Source organism: Taudactylus pleione, unplaced genomic scaffold, assembly GCF_031769625.1.
Source record: "Taudactylus pleione unplaced genomic scaffold, aTauple2 ptg000743l, whole genome shotgun sequence".
Classification (NCBI taxonomy): Eukaryota; Metazoa; Chordata; class Amphibia; order Anura; family Myobatrachidae; genus Taudactylus; species Taudactylus pleione.
Window position 1 is genome coordinate 456891 of NW_028285145.1, and position 20921 is coordinate 477811.

The following is a 20921-nucleotide window of genomic DNA, read 5'->3' on the forward strand; positions in this document are numbered from 1 at the left end:
GGGGGGACGGTGTGATAATGAGGATTACATTATATCAGTATAATATGGGGGGACAGTGTGATAGTGAGGATTACATTATATCAGTATAATCTGGGGGGACGGTGTGATAGTGATAACACATTATATCAGTATAATCTGGGGGGACGGTGTGATAGTGATAACACATTATATCAGTATAATCTGGGGGGACGGTGTGATAGTGAGGACGCATTATATCAGTATAATCTGGGGGGACGGTGTGATAGTGAGGACACATAACAGGGGGGACAGTGTGATAGTGAGGACACATTATATCAGTATAATCTGGGGGGACAGTGTGATAGTGAGGACACATTATATCAGTATAATCTGGGGGGACAGTGTGATAGTGAGGACACATTATATCAGTATAATATGGGGGGGATGGTGTGATAGTGAGGACACATTATATCAGTATAATATGGGGGGACGGTGTGATAGTGAGGACACATTATATCAGTATAATCTGGGGGGATGGTGTGATAGTGAGGACACATTATATCAGTATAATCTGGGGGGACAGTGTGATAGTGAGGACACATCAGTATAATCTGGGGGGGCAGTGTGATAGTGAGGACACATCAGTATAATCTGGGGGAACAGTGTGATAGTGAGGACACATTATATCAGTATAATCTGGGGGGGCAGTGTGATAGTGAGGACACATCAGTATAATCTGGGGGGGCAGTGTGATAGTGAGGACACATCAGTATAATCTGGGGGAACAGTGTGATAGTGAGGACACATTATATCAGTATAATCTGGGGGGACAGTGTGATAGTGAGGACACATTATATCAGTATAATATGGGGGGGACAGTGTGATAGTGAGGACACATTATATCAGTATAATCTGGGGGGATGGTGTGATAGTGAGGACACATATCAGTATAATCTGGGGGGGACAGTGTGATAGTGATGACACATTATATCAGTATAATCTGGGGGGACAGTGTGATAGTGAGGACACATATCAGTATAATCTGGGGGGACAGTGTGATAGTGAGGACACATATCAGTATAATCTGGGGGGACGGTGTGATAGTGAGGACACATTATATCAGTATAATCTGGGGGGGGGCAGTGTGATAGGACACATTATATCAGTATAATCTGGGGGGACAGTGTGATAGTGAGGACACATCAGTATAATCTGGGGGGACAGTGTGATAGTGAGGACACATTATATCAGTATAATATGGGGGGGATGGTGTGATATTGAGAACACATTATATCAGTATAATCTGGGGGGACAGTGTGATAGTGATGACACATTATATCAGTATAATCTGGGGGGACGGTGTGATAGTGAAGATACATTATATCAGTATAATCTGGGGGGACGGTGTGATAGTGAGGATTACATTATATCAGTATAATCTGGGGGAACAGTGTGATAGTGAGGATTACATTATATCAGTATAATCTGGGGGGACGGTGTGATAGTGAGGACACATTATATCAGTATAATCTGGGGGGACGGTGTGATAGTGAGGACACATTATATCAGTATAATCTGGGGGGACGGTGTGATAGTGAGGACACATTATATCAGTATAATATGGGGGGACAGTGTGATAGTGAGGATTACATTATATCAGTATAATCTGGGGGGATGGTGTGATAGTGAGGACACATTATATCAGTATAATCTGGGGGGACGGTGTGATAGTGAGGACACATTATATCAGTATAATATGGGGGGACAGTGTGATAGTGAGGATTACATTATATCAGTATAATCTAGGGGGACAGTGTGATAGTGAGGACACATTATATCAGTATAATATGGGGGGACAGTGTGATAGTGAGGATTACATTATATCAGTATAATCTGGGGGGATGGTGTGATAGTGAGGACACATTATATCAGTATAATCTGGGGGGACAGTGTGATAGTGAGGACACATTATATCAGTATAATATGGGGGGACGGTGTGATTGTGAGGACACATTATATCAGTATAATCTGGGGGGACGGTGTGATAGTGAGGACACATTATATCAGTATAATCTGGGGGGGCGGTGTGATAGTGAGGACACATAACAGGGGGGACAGTGTGATAGTGAGGACACATTATATCAGTATAATCTGGGGGGACAGTGTGATAGTGAGGACACATTATATCAGTATTATCTGGGGGGACAGTGTGATAGTGAGGACACATTATATCAGTATAATCTGGGGGGACAGTGTGATAGTGAGGACACATTATATCAGTATAATCTGGGGGGACAGTGTGATAGTGAGGACACATTATATCAGTATAATCTGGGGGGACAGTGTGATAGTGAGGACACATTATATCAGTATAATCTGGGGGGACAGTGTGATAGTGATGACACATTATATCAGTATAATCTGGGGGGACGGTGTGATAGTGAAGATACATTATATCAGTATAATCTGGGGGGGGTCAGTCAGTATGGGAGGGGACGGTGTGATAGTGAAGATACATTATATCAGTATAATCTGGGGGGACAGTGTGATAGTGAGGACACATTATATCAATATAATCTGGGAGGACGGTGTGATAGTGAGGACACATTATATCAGGGGGGACAGTGTGATAGTGAGGACACATTATATCAGTATAATCTGGGGGGACGGTGTGATAGTGAGGACACATTATATCAGTATAATCTGGGGGGATGGTGTGATAGTGATGACACATAACAGGGGGGACAGTGTGATAGTGAGGACACATTATATCAGTATAATCTGGGGGGACAGTGTGATAGTGAGGACACATTATATCAGTATTATCTGGGGGGACAGTGTGATAGTGAGGACACATTATATCAGTATAATCTGGTGGGACGGTGTGATAGTGAGGACACATTATATCAGTATAATCTGGGGGGACGGTGTGATAGTGAGGACACATTATATCAGTATAATCTGGGGGGACAGTGTGATAGTGAGGACACATTATATCAGTATAATCTGGTGGGACGGTGTGATAGTGAGGACACATTATATCAGTATAATCTGGGGGGACAGTGTGATAGTGAGGACACATTATATCAGTATAATCTGGGGGGACAGTGTGATAGTGAGGACACATTATATCAATTTAATCTGGGGGGACGGTGTGATAGTGAGGACACATTATATCAGTATAATCTGGGGGGGACGGTGTGATAGTGATGACACATTATATCAGTATAATCTGGGGGGACAGTGTGATAGTGAGGACACATTATATCAGTATAATCTGGGAGGACGTTGTGATAGTGAGGACACATTATATCAGTATAATCTGGGGGGACAGTGTGATAGTGAGGACACATTATATCAGTATAATCTGGGGGGACGGTGTGATAGTGAGGACACATTATATCAGTATAATCTGGGGGGACAGTGTGATAGTGAGGACACATTATATCAGTATAATCTGGGAGGACGTTGTGATAGTGAGGACACATTATATCAGTATAATCTGGGGGGACGTTGTGATAGTGAGGACACATTATATCAGTATAATCTGGGGGGACGGTGTGATAGTGAGGACACATTATATCAGTATAATCAGGGGGGACAGTGTGATAGTGAGGACACATTATATCAGTATAATCTGGGGGGACAGTGTGATAGTGAGGACACAACAGTATAATCTGGGGGGACAGTGTGATAGTGAGGACACATCAGTATAATCTGGGGGGACGGTGTGATAGTGAGGACACATTATATCAGTATAATCTGGGGGCAGTGAGTATGGGGGGGACGGTGTGATAGGATAATCCGGGGGACAGTCTGTATGTATGGGGGATCATGTTATATCGTCTATGTATGGCGCCAGCTGTAGTGAGTGAAGTTATATGTTGTGTTAATTAGTGACCTATGATCTATATAATACTCATAAGATTTATGTTTTTTCTTCTTTTGCAGAGACCTAAATGTTTCTTTCCATCACTGTCGTTCTTACCAGGCAGCGCACCCCAACATGAGGACGTATTATTTCTGCACAGACACCAGTAAGGAGATGGAGCTCTGGATGAGGGTGATGATTGGGGCCTCCCTGGTGCACTCGGAGCCCATTAAACGGTACAGATATACCCAGTGATCATGATGTAGCTTTGTGTGAGTGTATGTATGTGCTGTATGTACTGTAGGACACGGGATGTGTGTGTATGTACTGTAGGACACGGGATGTGTGTGTATGTACTGTAGGACACGGGATGTGAGTGTATGTACTGTAGGACACGGGATGTGTGTGTATGTACTGTAGGACACGGGATGTGTGTGTATGTACTGTAGGACACTGGATGTGAGTGTATGTACTGTAGGACACTGGATGTGAGTGTGTATGTACTGTAGGACACTGGATGTGAGTGTGTATGTACTGTAGAACACTGGATGTGAGTGTGTATGTACTGTAGGACACGGGATGTGTGTGTATGTACTGTTGAACACTGGATGTGAGTGTGTACGTACTGTAGGACACTGGATGTGAGTGTGTACGTACTGTAGGACACTGGATGTGAGTGTATATGTGCTGTAGGACACTGGATGTGAGTGTGTATGTACTGTTGAACACTGGATGTGAGTGTGTATGTACTGTAGGACACTGGATGTGAGTGTGTATGTACTGTTGAACATTGGATGTGAGTGTGTATGTACTGTATGTACTGTAGGACACTGGATGTGAGTGTGTATGTACTGTTGAACATTGGATGTGAGTGTGTATGTACTGTATGTACTGTAGGACACTGGATGTGAGTGTGTATGTACTGTTGAACATTGGATGTGAGTGTGTATGTACTGTATGTGCTGTAGGACACTGGATGTGAGTGTGTATGTACTGTATGTACTGTAGGACACTGGATGTGAGTGTGTATGTACTGTATGTACTGTAGGACACTGGATGTGAGTGTGTATGTACTGTATGTACTGTAGGACACTGGATGTGAGTGTGTACGTACTGTAGGACACTGGATGTGAGTGTGTATGTGCTGTAGGACACTGGATGTGAGTGTGTATGTACTGTAGGACACTGGATGTGTGTGTATGTACTGTAGGACACTGGATGTGAGTGTATATGTGCTGTAGGACACTGGATGTGAGTGTGTACGTGCTGTAGGACACTGGATGTGAGTGTGTACGTACTGTAGGACACTGGATGTGAGTGTGTACGTACTGTAGGACACTGGATGTGAGTGTGTACGTACTGTAGGACACTGGATGTGAGTGTGTACGTACTGTAGGACACTGGATGTGAGTGTGTACGTACTGTAGGACACTGGATGTGAGTGTGTACGTACTGTAGGACACTGGATGTGAGTGTGTACGTACTGTAAGACACTGGATGTGAGTGTACGTACTGTAGGACACTGGATGTGAGTGTATATGTGCTGTAGGACACTGGATGTGAGTGTGTACGTACTGTAGGACACTGGATGTGAGTGTGTACGTACTGTAGGACACTGGATGTGAGTGTGTACGTACTGTAGGACACTGGATGTGAGTGTGTACGTACTGTAGGACACTGGATGTGAGTGTACGTACTGTAGGACACTGGATGTGAGTGTATATGTGCTGTAGGACACTGGATGTGAGTGTGTACGTACTGTAGGACACTGGATGTGAGTGTGTACGTACTGTAGGACACTGGATGTGAGTGTATATGTGCTGTAGGACACTGGATGTGAGTGTGTATGTACTGTTGAACACTGGATGTGAGTGTGTATGTACTGTAGGACACTGGATGTGAGTGTGTATGTACTGTTGAACATTGGATGTGAGTGTGTATGTACTGTATGTACTGTAGGACACTGGATGTGAGTGTGTATGTACTGTTGAACATTGGATGTGAGTGTGTATGTACTGTATGTACTGTAGGACACTGGATGTGAGTGTGTATGTACTGTTGAACATTGGATGTGAGTGTGTATGTACTGTATGTGCTGTAGGACACTGGATGTGAGTGTGTATGTACTGTATGTACTGTAGGACACTGGATGTGAGTGTGTATGTACTGTATGTACTGTAGGACACTGGATGTGAGTGTGTATGTACTGTATGTACTGTAGGACACTGGATGTGAGTGTGTACGTACTGTAGGACACTGGATGTGAGTGTGTATGTGCTGTAGGACACTGGATGTGAGTGTGTATGTACTGTAGGACACTGGATGTGTGTGTATGTACTGTAGGACACTGGATGTGAGTGTATATGTGCTGTAGGACACTGGATGTGAGTGTGTACGTGCTGTAGGACACTGGATGTGAGTGTGTACGTACTGTAGGACACTGGATGTGAGTGTGTACGTACTGTAGGACACTGGATGTGAGTGTGTACGTACTGTAGGACACTGGATGTGAGTGTGTACGTACTGTAGGACACTGGATGTGAGTGTGTACGTACTGTAGGACACTGGATGTGAGTGTGTACGTACTGTAGGACACTGGATGTGAGTGTGTACGTACTGTAAGACACTGGATGTGAGTGTACGTACTGTAGGACACTGGATGTGAGTGTATATGTGCTGTAGGACACTGGATGTGAGTGTGTACGTACTGTAGGACACTGGATGTGAGTGTGTACGTACTGTAGGACACTGGATGTGAGTGTGTACGTACTGTAGGACACTGGATGTGAGTGTGTACGTACTGTAGGACACTGGATGTGAGTGTATATGTGCTGTAGGACACTGGATGTGAGTGTGTACGTACTGTAGGACACTGGATGTGAGTGTGTACGTACTGTAGGACACTGGATGTGAGTGTGTACGTACTGTAGGACACTGGATGTGAGTGTGTACGTACTGTAGGACACTGGATGTGAGTGTGTACGTACTGTAGGACACTGGATGTGAGTGTACGTACTGTAGGACACTGGATGTGAGTGTATATGTGCTGTAGGACACTGGATGTGAGTGTATATGTGCTGTAGGACACTGGATGTGAGTGTGTACGTACTGTAGGACTGCTGTGTGGATGCACACTCTTTGGTGCACAGTTAAACGTCCCCATTTTTATGGTGCAGATCTTGCATAACTTCTTACTGCAAATGCTCTGTGAACGGGTTCATGCTTGATTGGATGGCGCAGAGACTGTAGGCATATAGATCGCAACTACACTTGCAATGAAGAGACTTAGTTATAATTGTACACACATCCGTTGATCTACCCCAGAGCTAAGAGCTGCGTCATGTACTCAGTACGTCGCTGTTCTGACCGTGCTGGGGATCTGGCTGGAAATGCTCCTTAGCTACATCTTGTGTATAGTTCTGTCAGGGCCTTAGCTCGGCCTGTAACACTGGGGAATGTTAGAGAAGGTGAATTGTGTTACCCCGTAGTGTTGCAGCATTTATACATCATGTTATAGCACGTTATGTATCTCATAGCTTTCCTCTTACTCCCCTCTGTTTAGCACAAACGTTACCAAAGTTGAAGATTCAGCCCCTCAAGAATCCAACCACATAGGGAACCACAGACTATTGATCCGGCCGGAGAACAATAACACCCTGAGGAATAAGGACATCATCAGCAAAGTGGGGGAGAAAGCCGCTCGCGAAGCGGAGAAGTATGGTTTCCAGAAGGACGGCCTGGAGCGTCCTTTAACCAAGATAAACAGCGTTAAACATCAGTCCTATATTTATGACTACGACGAGCAGTCAGCGCACTACAGATCCGTTCATGCCAATGGGCCTGATAACCGAATACATGAAAGTCAACACCATACCTCCGAGACGGATTCCAGGGTAAACCTGCGAAGCTTCACGCCTCATGAGGATGCAGAGAGAGTCATACAGAGGACAAATTCTATGTTACAGCTGGAGCAGTGGATAAGAGCGCAGAGAGAGAAGGGCCCCGAGGATGAGAGTAGTGTGTAAGAGCCCATGTGTTATAGTTACTTCACTCTTTCCCCAGCTCTCCTGTATTACTCAGTGTTCTCTCTTTCCCCAGCTCTCCCGTATTACTCAGTCTTCTCTATCTTTCCCCAGCTCTCCTGTATTACTCAGTGTTCTCTATCTTTCCCCAGCTCTCCTGTATTACTCAGTGTTCTCTTTCCCCAGCTCTCCTGTATTACTCAGTGTTCTCTTTCCCCAGCTCTCCTGTATTACTCAGTGTTCTCTATCTTTCCCCAGCTCTCCTGTATTACTCAGTGTTCTCTCTCTTTCCCCAGCTCTCCTGTATTACTCAGTGTTCTCTCTCTTTCCCCAGCTCTCCTGTATTACTCAGTGTTCTCTATCTTTCCCCAGCTCTCCTGTATTACTCAGTGTTCTCTATCTTTCCCCAGCTCTCCTGTATTACTCAGTGTTCTCTCTCTTTCCCCAGCTCTCCTGTATTACTCAGTGTTCTCTCTCTTTCCCCAGCTCTCCTGTATTACTCAGTGTTCTCTTTCTCTCCCCAGCTCTCCTGTATTACTCAGTGTTCTCTGTCCCCAGCTCTCCTGTATTACTCAGTGTTCTCTATCTTTCCCCAGCTCTCCTGTATTACTCAGTGTTCTCTGTCCCCAGCTCTCCTGTATTACTCAGTGTTCTCTCTCTTTCCCCAGCTCTCCTGTATTACTCAGTGTTCTCTTTCTTTCCCCAGCTCTCCTGTATTACTCAGTGTTCTCTCTCTTTCCCCAGCTCTCCTGTATTACTCAGTGTTCTCTCTCTGTCCCCAGCTCTCCCGTATTACTCAGTGTTCTCTCTGTCTCTCCCCAGCTCTCCCGTATTACTCAGTGTTCTCTCTGTCTCTCCCCAGCTCTCCTGTATTACTCAGTGTTCTCTTTCCCCAGCTCTCCTGTATTACTCAGTGTTCTCTTTCCCCAGCTCTCCCGTATTACTCAGTGTTCTCTATCTTTCCCCAGCTCTCCTGTATTACTCAGTGTTCTCTATCTTTCCCCAGCTCTCCCGTATTACTCAGTGTTCTCTCTTTCCCCAGCTCTCCCGTATTACTCAGTGTTCTCTATCTTTCCCCAGCTCTCCTGTATTACTCAGTGTTCTCTCTCTCTCTCCCCAGCTCTCCCGTATTACTCAGTGTTCTCTTTCCCCAGCTCTCCCGTATTACTCAGTGTTCTCTATCTTTCCCCAGCTCTCCCGTATTACTCAGTGTTCTCTTTCTTTCCCCAGCTCTCCTGTATTACTCAGTGTTCTCTCTCTTTCCCCAGCTCTCCTGTATTACTCAGTGTTCTCTATCTTTCCCCAGCTCTCCCGTATTACTCAGTGTTCTCTCTCTTTCCCCAGCTCTCCTGTATTACTCAGTGTTCTCTCTCTGTCCCCAGCTCTCCCGTATTACTCAGTGTTCTCTATCTTTCCCCAGCTCTCCTGTATTACTCAGTGTTCTCTCTCTTTCCCCAGCTCTCCTGTATTACTCAGTGTTCTCTTTCCCCAGCTCTCCTGTATTACTCAGTGTTCTCTTTCCCCAGCTCTCCTGTATTACTCAGTGTTCTCTTTCCCCAGCTCTCCTGTATTACTCAGTGTTCTCTATCTTTCCCCAGCTCTCCCGTATTACTCAGTGTTCTCTTTCTTTCCCCAGCTCTCCTGTATTACTCAGTGTTCTCTTTCTTTCCCCAGCTCTCCTGTATTACTCAGTGTTCTCTATCTTTCCCCAGCTCTCCTGTATTACTCAGTGTTCTCTCTCTGTCCCCAGCTCTCCCGTATTACTCAGTGTTCTCTATCTTTCCCCAGATCTCCCGTATTTCTCAGTGTTCTCTATCTTTCCCCAGCTCTCCTGTATTACTCAGTGTTCTCTCTCTTTCCCCAGCTCTCCTGTATTACTCAGTGTTCTCTATCTTTCCCCAGCTCTCCCGTATTACTCAGTGTTCTCTATCTTTCCCCAGCTCTCCTGTATTACTCAGTGTTCTCTATCTTTCCCCAGCTCTCCCGTATTACTCAGTGTTCTCTTTCCCCAACTCTCCCGTATTACTCAGTGTTCTCTCTCTTTCCCCAGCTCTCCCGTATTACTCAGTGTTCTCTTTCCCCAACTCTCCCGTATTTCTCAGTGTTCTCTATCTTTCCCCAGCTCTCCTGTATTACTCAGTGTTCTCTCTCTTTCCCCAGCTCTCCCGTATTACTCAGTGTTCTCTATCTTTCCCCAGCTCTCCCGTATTACTCAGTGTTCTCTATCTTTCCCCAGCTCTCCTGTATTACTCAGTGTTCTCTCTCTTTCCCCAGCTCTCCCGTATTACTCAGTGTTCTCTTTCCCCAGCTCTCCTGTATTACTCAGTGTTCTCTATCTTTCCCCAGCTCTCCTGTATTACTCAGTGTTCTCTTTCTTTCCCCAGCTCTCCTGTATTACTCAGTGTTCTCTTTCTTTCCCCAGCTCTCCTGTATTACTCAGTGTTCTCTTTCTTTCCCCAGCTCTCCCGTATTACTCAGTGTTCTCTTTCCCCAGCTCTCCCGTATTACTCAGTGTTCTCTCTCTTTCCCCAGCTCTCCTGTATTACTCAGTGTTCTCTCTCTTTCCCCAGCTCTCCTGTATTACTCAGTGTTCTCTCTCTTTCCCCAGCTCTCCTGTATTACTCAGTGTTCTCTCTCTGTCCCCAGCTCTCCTGTATTACTCAGTGTTCTCTCTCTTTCCCCAGCTCTCCTGTATTACTCAGTGTTCTCTATCTTTCCCCAGCTCTCCTGTATTACTCAGTGTTCTCTCTCTTTCCCCAGCTCTCCCGTATTACTCAGTGTTCTCTTTCCCCAGCTCTCCCGTATTACTCAGTGTTCTCTCTCTTTCCCCAGCTCTCCTGTATTACTCAGTGTTCTCTCTCTTTCCCCAGCTCTCCCGTATTACTCAGTGTTCTCTATCTTTCCCCAGCTCTCCCGTATTACTCAGTGTTCTCTATCTTTCCCCAGATCTCCTGTATTACTCAGTGTTCTCTCTCTTTCCCCAGCTCTCCCGTATTACTCAGTGTTCTCTATCTTTCCCCAGCTCTCCCGTATTACTCAGTATTCTCTATCTTTCCCCAGCTCTCCTGTATTACTCAGTGTTCTCTTTCCCCAGCTCTCCTGTATTACTCAGTGTTCTCTCTCTTTCCCCAGCTCTCCCGTATTACTCAGTGTTCTCTTTCCCCAGCTCTCCCGTATTACTCAGTGTTCTCTCTCTTTCCCCAGCTCTCCTGTATTACTCAGTGTTCTCTTTCCCCAGCTCTCCCGTATTAGTCAGTGTTCTCTCTCTTTCCCCAGATCTCCCGTATTACTCAGTGTTCTCTTTCCCCAGCTCTCCCGTATTACTCAGTGTTCTCCATCTTTCCCCAGCTCTCCCGTATTACTCAGTGTTCTCTATCTTTCCCCAGCTCTCCTGTATTACTCAGTGTTCTCTCTCTTTCCCCAGCTCTCCCGTATTACTCAGTGTTCTCTCTCTCTCCCCAGCTCTCCTGTATTACTCAGTGTTCTCTCTCTTTCCCCAGCTCTCCTGTATTACTCAGTGTTCTCTATCTTTCCCCAGCTCTCCCGTATTACTCAGTGTTCTCTATCTTTCCCCAGCTCTCCTGTATTACTCAGTGTTCTCTATCTTTCCCCAGCTCTCCTGTATTACTCAGTGTTCTCTATCTTTCCCCAGCTCTCCTGTATTACTCAGTGTTCTCTTTCCCCAGCTCTCCTGTATTACTCAGTGTTCTCTATCTTTCCCCAGCTCTCCTGTATTACTCAGTGTTCTCTTTCCCCAGCTCTCCCGTATTAGTCAGTGTTCTCTCTCTTTCCCCAGCTCTCCTGTATTACTCAGTGTTCTCTTTCCCCAGCTCTCCTGTATTACTCAGTGTTCTCTCTCTCTCTTTCCCCAGCTCTCCTGTATTACTCAGTGTTCTCTTTCCCCAGCTCTCCCGTATTACTCAGGGTTCTCTTTCTTTCCCCAGCTCTCCCGTATTACTCAGTGTTCTCTTTCTTTCCCCAGCTCTCCTGTATTACTCAGTGTTCTCTATCTGTCCCCAGCTCTCCTGTATTACTCAGTGTTCTCTTTCCCCAGCTCTCCTGTATTACTCAGTGTTCTCTTTCTTTCCCCAGCTCTCCTGTATTACTCAGTGTTCTCTGTCCCCAGCTCTCCTGTATTACTCAGTGTTCTCTGTCCCCAGCTCTCCTGTATTACTCAGTGTTCTCTGTCCCCAGCTCTCCTGTATTACTCAGTGTTCTCTGTCCCCAGCTCTCCTGTATTACTCAGTGTTCTCTATCTTTCCCCAGCTCTCCTGTATTACTCAGTGTTCTCTTTCTTTCCCCAGCTCTCCTGTATTACTCAGTGTTCTCTTTCCCCAGCTCTCCTGTATTACTCAGTGTTCTCTATCTTTCCCCAGCTCTCCTGTATTACTCAGTCTTCTTTCTTTCCCCAGCTCTCCTGTATTACTCAGTGTTCTCTTTCCCCAGCTCTCCTGTATTACTCAGTGTTCTCTTTCCCCAGCTCTCCTGTATTACTCAGTGTTCTCTATCTTTCCCCAGCTCTCCTGTATTACTCAGTGTTCTCTATCTTTCCCCAGCTCTCCTGTATTACTCAGTGTTCTCTTTCTTTCCCCAGCTCTCCCGTATTACTCAGTGTTCTCTCTCTTTCCCCAGCTCTCCCGTATTACTCAGTGTTCTCTCTCTTTCCCCAGCTCTCCCGTATTACTCAGTGTTCTCTATCTATCCCCAGCTCTCCTGTATTACTCAGTCTTCTCTTTCTTTCCCCAGCTCTCCTGTATTACTCAGTGTTCTCTTTCTTTCCCCAGCTCTCCTGTATTACTCAGTGTTCTCTCTCTTTCCCCAGCTCTCCTGTATTACTCAGTGTTCTCTATCTTTCCCCAGCTCTCCCGTATTACTCAGTGTTCTCTATCTTTCCCCAGCTCTCCTGTATTACTCAGTGTTCTCTATCTTTCCCCAGCTCTCCTGTATTACTCAGTGTTCTCTATCTTTCCCCAGCTCTCCTGTATTACTCAGTGTTCTCTTTCTTTCCCCAGCTCTCCCGTATTACTCAGTGTTCTCTATCTTCCCCAGCTCTCCCGTATTACTCAGTGTTCTCTATCTTTCCCCAGCTCTCCCGTATTACTCAGTGTTCTCTCTCTCTCTCCCCAGCTCTCCCGTATTACTCAGTGTTCTCTTTCCCCAGCTCTCCTGTATTACTCAGTGTTCTCTCTCTCTCTCCCCAGCTCTCCCGTATTACTCAGTGTTCTCTCTCTCTCTCCCCAGCTCTCCCGTATTACTCAGTGTTCTCTTTCCCCAGCTCTCCTGTATTACTCAGTGTTCTCTCTCTCTCTCCCCAGCTCTCCCGTATTACTCAGGGTTCTCTTTCCCCAGCTCTCCTGTATTACTCCGTGTTCTCTTTCTTTCCCCAGCTCTCCTGTATTACTCAGTGTTCTCTATCTTTCCCCAGCTCTCCTGTATTACTCAGTGTTCTCTATCTTTCCCCAGCTCTCCTGTATTACTCAGTCTTCTCTATCTTTCCCCAGCTCTCCTGTATTACTCAGTGTTCTCTATCTTTCCCCAGCTCTCCCGTATTACTCAGTGTTCTCTTTCCCCAGCTCTCCCGTATTACTCAGTGTTCTCTTTCTTTCTACTTCAGGGTCCATAGGGTATCCACAGGATACCTTGGGGTATAGGTGTGACGTCAGTCGCTGGGCACCATAGAGTTAAGCTTTTCAGCCTCCCAGGATGCACTAGGGTCCCCCTCCTATACCCCGCCCCCGAGCCAAGGCACCTCACTTTAGTTTGGTGCCCGGCCGGCGTCGGGTGCACCTGTCGGAGTGGGGGCTAGAAGAGCCCCTGAAGCTTTCTTCAGTGCAGCTGTGGCTGCACATCTGGATGTACAGCATGGACAGTCAGTCCTGACGTCCATGCTGTCTTCCCTACACCCCCGCCGGTACCAGAACGCCGGTACCGATCCGGGGATGCTGGTGAGCATCTGGGGTCACAGCTAGCGGTGACCCCAGATGTTCCGGACCATGGCCGGATCCAAGGGGGACAAAGGTAAGCAGCGGGGTCCCGCGGTGGGTCCCCGCTGGTCACATGGTCCTAAGTCCCCAGGCAGGGGGCTCCCTGGGGACTGGCTGCAGCGTGGAGCCAGGCGACCAACCTGCGCTTTCCACTACCCCCTGGGACAGCGGACCGCAGCAGAGCGGTAGCGCTGCGGCGTCCCAGGGGTTAAATGCATGCCAGGGGAGCGCGCCTTCCCTGTCTCACAGCCGGCGCCTCCCCCGCTGCACACAGCCCTCTCTGCATGCTGCCGACTGGTCCTGTGGCAGCGCTCCTCCCCCAGGCCAGCCTCCTCTCTGCTCCTCGGCGGCCATCTTCTCCAGAACGCATGGTGAACGCTGCTGGAAGCGCTGGACGGAAGCATCGTGGTCTGGGTCCCCCCGCATACCTCTCCTCCGCTGTGGCTCAGGTCTGTGTATGCAGCGCTGTGTCCTACCAGGCCCTGTGTCTGTGTAGTTGTGTGATCAGCGCTGTTAGTGCAGGAATTGTTATTTCTCTGCATTGTATGTGACTGTGCTAGCGCTGCTGCCTGTAACTTTTCTTCTCTAAACTGTCAGCTTTATTACTGTCCCTGTTCTTTCTGCTAAAGCCCTTGCGGTGCGGTGCTGCAGGGTGGTCTCTCGCCTATTTAATACTTAATTGGTGAGAGAGGTCACATACGTGGTGCCATCATGTCTGAAAGTGATTTTCCCCTCCGGCTACAGTGTACCACGTGCAAAGTACCGTTAGCGGAGGGGGAGGGTAGCGCGGAGGGCCTTTGCCGGCAGTGTTTGTCCATGGCGCGGCCTATTACGGTTACAGCACCGGTACAGGAGCCGCCCTGGGCTTGTTTCGCTCAGGCGTTAACAGCTTTAGTGGGCCAGTTAGCTCCGCAGCCCGCGTTTACTCCGATGGGTTTGTCCCAGCAGTCTGTGGTGTCGTCACCCATGCAGGGGTTCCCACGACAATTGGTGGTACCCCACAGTCTCCCTATTTCCCCGCTCCCGGGTTCTCAGGAGCCAGCGTGGGTTAACTCCCTGACGAGTTCTGTACAGCACTTGTCGGATGTGTTGCAAGGGGAGTCTGTGATGCGGCCTCATAAAAGGCCGGTGGCGTCTCTGTCCGCTCCTTATGAGGATGACGAAGGGACGTCTGATGATGGGGAGATTCTGGATCCTTACGATCAGGAACCTCTCCATACTAAGGACGCTGATGCTAAGTCCAAAGTATATATTCCTGGACTTATTCGGGCGGTCCGCACAGCCTTGGTGATTGAGGACGAAGTTCCCCCAGCGGCTAAATCTAAGTATGCCTTTTTCAAAGATGTGAAGGGCGATGCCACAGTCTTTCCTCTTTCGGGTCAGTTGGTGGACCATTTAGAGGAGGCGTGGAAACAGCCTGGCAAGCGATACCAGCCGCAGAGACGCCTGGCGGTGGCTTATCCGTTCGCGGATAATTATTTTGCTAAGTGGGAATCCCCTCCACAGGTGGATTCTCACGTGACCCGTCTTGTCCGTAGTGCCACATTGCCGATGCCATCCATGTCCTCCCTTAAGGATGCTACGGACCGCAAGGTAGAAATCTGCCTGAAGTCCGCTTATTCCCTTGCAGGGGGGGCAGCACGGCCGGCTATGGCCATTTGCTGGGTTGCCAGAGCGATGGAGCGCTGGGCGGATTCATTAGAGGCTTCTTTTGAATCCGACTGTCCGGCCGAACAGGCGGAGTTGATTGGCAATCTCCGTGATTCGGCCACCTACATCAACGAGGCTGCTCTAGACATTAGTACTCTGGTGTCTAGAATTTCTTCAGCAGCGGTAGCTGCTCGTCGCACCTTGTGGCTGCAATCCTGGAAGGCGGACGCAGATTCCAAGAAAGGTCTGGAAGCATTGCCGTTTACCGGAGAAGTTCTCTTCGGTCCGGATCTGGATAAGATTGTGGCCACGCTGGCGGCAGTCAAATCTGCTTGTCTCCCGTCGGCCGCTGCTCCTTCTGGTTCTGGACCATCGTCCTTTCGGTCATCTAGGGCCCAGGGCAGGCCCAAACCACAGTCGTTTCCTCGACAGGCTGGCCCTAAGAAATCGGTCAAGCCCCGGAAGCAGGCATGGAGTACCAGACGTCCGGCCCCCAAGCCAGATGACAAGCCTGCGGCCTTACGGTCCGGGCCTCCCTTTGGGGGATCCCAGGGTGGGAGGCCGCCTGCTACAGTTCGCCCAGTGTTGGTCGACCACTACGACAGACACTTGGGTTCTGGAGGTGGTTTCCCATGGATACGCCCTCTCCTTCCGGCACAGATCCCCGGCTCGCTTCTTCACCACGGGTCTGCCATCAGACCGGAACAAGGCTACGGAGCTGCGGAAGGTCTTGCACACTATGCTCCAGGCTGGAGTTATAGTGCCTGTTCCATTCTCCCAGAGGGGCCAGGGTTTCTATTCAAATCTTTTTTTGGTACAGAAACCCAATGGGTCATATCGTCCGATTCTCAACCTCAAAGCACTCAACAAGTCTTTGCGGGTCCCGAAGTTTCGGATGGAGACCCTACGGTCCATCATTCTGGCGCTGGAACCTGGGGACTACATGGTGTCATTGGACATACAGGACGCTTACCTGCATGTCCCTATTCTTTTGCGCCATCAACACTTCCTCAGGTTTGCAATCCGCAGCGACCACTTCCAGTTTCGGGCGTTACCTTTTGGCCTGGCAACAGCACCACGTGTTTTCACCAAGGTGATGGCGGTCATGGCGGCTTCTCTGCGGCTGCAGGGAGTCCGCATGTTGCCGTATTTGGACGACCTGTTATTGGTGGCAGGATCTCCAGAGCTCCTGTTACGCCACTTGGACCTGACCATTGCACTGCTGCAACGGCACGGCTGGCTAATCAACTGGCAGAAGTCCACTCTAATCCCGTCTCGGAGGATTCTGCATCTTGGAGCCTTATTGGACTCGGGACAGCAAAGGATCTTCGTGACGGAGGACAAGATCTCTGCTTTACAGTCAAGGGTGCGCAGTTGCCTGCACAGCCGCCGGGTGTCCTTACACTCGGCGATGAGGTTACTGGGCTCCATGGTGTCGGTGTTCGACATGGTGGAATACGCCCAGTTTCACTCCAGACCTCTGCAGCACCTGATCCTGTCCAAGTGGAACGGGCTGCCTCAGTCTCTGAAGTCCCAGACGATTGTGCTCACCCCGGAGGTTCGCCTGTCCCTTGCGTGGTGGTTACAGACGACCCACCTCAACAAGGGACGTCCGTTCTGGGTTCCAAATTGGGTCCTGTTGACAACGGACGCCAGTCTTCGGGGCTGGGGAGACGTTTCGGGTCCACACTTGTTCCAGGGCAGGTGGACGCCGACAGAAGCGGAGCTTCCAATAAATATCTTGGAACTCCGTGCGGTCTTCAATGCTCTCCAGCAGGCACAGCGGTTTCTCCAGGGTCGCCCGGTGCAGGTCCAGTCGGACAATGCTACCACCGTGGCCTACATAAACAGGCAAGGAGGAACTCGCAGTCGGGCGGCTCTCGTAGAGGTCTCTCGGATCCTGGTTTGGGCGGAGCGCAATCTTCCGGCCATATCAGCGGTCTTCATCCCGGGAGTGCTAAATTGGGAGGCGGACTTTCTAAGTCGCCAAGACGTTCATCCGGGGGAATGGTCCCTGCACCCGGACGTTTTTCAACTACTGGTGGACAGGTGGGGTCTTCCAGAAATCGACCTCATGGCGTCCCGGCACAACAACAAGTTGCCGGTGTACGGGTCTCGCACAAGAGACGAAGGGGCGTCTCTGGTGGATGCTCTGTCCGTCCGGTGGACGTTCCGGTTCGCATACCTGTTCCCTCCGGTCTCCCTTCTTCCACGGGTAATCCGGAAATTCAAACAGGAAGGAGGGGCGCTCCTGTTGATAGCTCCCGCGTGGCCCAGACGGCACTGGTTCTCAGACCTTCAGGGTCTGTCCGTGGACAGTCCTCTGCGGTTGCCGCTACGACCGGACCTTCTGTCTCAGGGTCCTTGCCTTCACCCGGACATGACTCTGCTGTCTTTGACGGCGTGGCTTTTGAGACGGCCATGCTGAGGTCCCGGGGGTTTTCCAGCTCTGTGGTGCGTACCATGTTACGAGCTCGGAAACCGTCTTCCGCGAGGATATACCATCGCGTGTGGCATACGTTCTTCCAGTGGTGTCGACCGTGAGGTTATGCACCGCGGGAGTTTCGTCTGTCTCGGATTCTCGCCTTCCTGCAAGCGGGACTAGATCATGGGCTTCGCCTTGCTTCTTTGAAGGTACAGGTTTCGGCCCTATCTGTCTGGTTTCACCGTAGGATTGCTACAATCCCGGATGTGCGCACCTTTATGCAGGGTGTTCTCCGCATTCAGCCGCCCTTTGTTCCACCTGTGGCGCCTTGGGATTTGGCTGTGGTCCTGAGGGCTCTCCAAGGACCGCCGTTTGAACCACTGGGCTCAGTGGATCTTAAATGGCTAACAGCTAAGACTGTTTTCCTTCTGGCCATTGCTTCGGCCAGACGTGTTTCTGAGTTAGGGGCTCTTTCTTGTAGTTGGTTTTTCATGGGAACAGGGCAGTGCTCCGCACTCGGCCCGAGTTTCTTCCCAAAGTTGTTTCCCAGTTTCATGTTAACGAGGAAATAGTTGTTCCGGCCTTTAACTCACCGGGTCTTTCCGTGGGTGAGGCCTCTTTGGATGTTGTGCGGGCCTTAAGGACTTATGTTGACCGCACTTCTTCGTTTAGGAAGTCGGACGCTTTGTTTGTCCTCTATGGCTTCCGTAAAAAGGGTTGGCCTGCTTCAAAGCAAACTTTGGCAGCCTGGATCCGTATGGCTATTTCTGAAGCTTATCTTCATGAAGGCCTACCGGTCCCACCTTCTCTGAAGGCTCATTCCACTAGGTCTGTGGGTCCTTCGTGGGCAGCTCGACGTGGTGCCTCGGCAGTTCAGATCTGCAAGGCTGCTACGTGGTCCTCTGTCCATACCTTCGTGAGGTATTACAGGTTTGACACCTTCGCCTCTCAGGATGCTTCCTTCCGGCGGCGGATTCTCCTTTCTGCACAGGAGCGTCCCCACCCTTAAAGGATACTGCTTTGGGACATCCCCAAGGTATCCTGTGGATACCCTATGGACCCTGAAGTAGAAAATATGAGATATGGTAAGAACTTACCCTTGTTATCTCTATTTCTACGAAGTCCATAGGGTTCCACAGGACTCCCGCCCTGTCGCACCTGTGCTGCAGATGGGCTTTGCTCTGGTCACCGGTTTTCCGTCTCCCTCTGGTGAGAATGTGATTCTTGTATGTGTCCAGATCTTTTTTCTCTCTCTTCCTTCTCCTCCTCCGGCCTATGGCTTGATAACTAACTGAGGTGCCTTGGCTCGGGGGCGGGGTATAGGAGGGGGACCCTAGTGCATCCTGGGAGGCTGAAAAGCTTAACTCTATGGTGCCCAGCGACTGACGTCACACCTATACCCCAAGGTATCCTGTGGAACCCTATGGACTTCGTAGAAACAGAGATAACAAGGGTAAGTTCTTACCATATCTCATATTTTTCCCAGCTCTCCCGTATTACTCAGTGTTCTCTCTTTCCCCAGCTCTCCCGTATTACTCAGTGTTCTCTTTCTTTCCCCAGCTCTCCCGTATTACTCAGTGTTCTCTTTCTTTCCCCAGCTCTCCCGTATTAGTCAGTGTTCTCTCTCTTTCCCCAGCTCTCCTGTATTACTCAGTGTTCTCTTTCCCCAGCTCTCCTGTATTACTCAGTGTTCTCTCTCTCTCTTTCCCCAGCTCTCCTGTATTACTCAGTGTTCTCTTTCCCCAGCTCTCCCGTATTACTCAGGGTTCTCTTTCTTTCCCCAGCTCTCCCGTATTACTCAGTGTTCTCTTTCTTTCCCCAGCTCTCCTGTATTACTCAGTGTTCTCTCTTTCCCCAGCTCTCCCGTATTACTCAGTGTTCTCTTTCTTTCCCCAGCTCTCCTGTATTACTAAGTGTTCTCTTTCTTTCCCCAGCTCTCCTGTATTACTCAGTGTTCTCTCTCTTTCCCCAGCTCTCCTGTATTACTCAGTCTTCTATTTCTTTCCCCAGCTCTCCTGTATTACTCAGTCTTCTCTTTCTTTCCCCAGCTCTCCTGTATTACTCAGTCTTCTCTTTCTTTCCCCAGCTCTCCCGTATTACTCAGTCTTCTCTTTCCCCAGCTCTCCCGTATTACTCAGTGTTCTCTATCTTTCCCCAGCTCTCCCGTATTACTCAGTCTTCTCTTTCCCCAGCTCTCCCGTATTACTCAGTGTTCTCTATCTTTCCCCAGCTCTCCCGTATTACTCAGTCTTCTCTATCTTTCCCCAGATCTCCCGTATTACTCAGTGTTCTCTTTCCCCAGCTCTCCTGTATTACTCAGTGTTCTCTTTCTTTCCCCAGCTCTCCCGTATTACTCAGTCTTCTCTTTCTTTCCCCAGCTCTCCTGTATTACTCAGTGTTCTCTTTCTTTCCCCAGCTCTCCTGTATTACTCAGTGTTCTCTTTCTATCCCCAGCTCTCCCGTATTAGTCAGTGTTCTCTTTCTTTCCCCAGCTCTCCCGTATTACTCAGTCTTCTCTTTCCCCAGCTCTCCCGTATTACTCAGTGTTCTCTATCTTTCCCCAGATCTCCCGTATTACTCAGTGTTCTCTATCTTTCCCCAGCTCTCCCGTATTACTCAGTCTTCTCTATCTTTCCCCAGATCTCCCGTATTACTCAGTGTTCTCTTTCCCCAGCTCTCCTGTATTACTCAGTCTTCTCTTTCTTTCCCCAGCTCTCCTGTATTACTCAGTCTTCTCTTTCTTTCCCCAGCTCTCCCGTATTACTCAGTCTTCTCTTTCCCCAGCTCTCCCGTATTACTCAGTGTTCTCTATCTTTCCCCAGATCTCCCGTATTACTCAGTGTTCTCTATCTTTCCCCAGCTCTCCTGTATTACTCAGTGTTCTCTCTCTTTCCCCAGCTCTCCCGTATTACTCAGTGTTCTCTATCTTTCCCCAGATCTCCCGTATTACTCAGTGTTCTCTTTCCCCAGCTCTCCTGTATTACTCAGTGTTCTCTTTCCCCAGCTCTCCC

The 20921-nt window shown here is 48.9% G+C and overlaps 1 protein-coding gene across 8 annotated transcripts in view; it reads left to right on the forward strand.

Moving 5' to 3' along the window:
• PLEKHA5 (pleckstrin homology domain containing A5) overlaps nucleotides 1-20921 on the forward strand; it is a 236992-nt gene that overhangs the window by 131985 nt on the left and 84086 nt on the right. For all 8 annotated transcript variants that reach the window (XM_088457176.1, XM_088457173.1, XM_088457172.1 and 5 more), the window contains 2 exons: nucleotides 3950-4065; nucleotides 7392-7850. In XM_088457176.1, the coding sequence (XP_088313302.1) occupies nucleotides 3950-4065; nucleotides 7392-7850 (575 nt within the window). The remainder of the gene's footprint in view (nucleotides 1-3949; nucleotides 4066-7391; nucleotides 7851-20921) is intronic.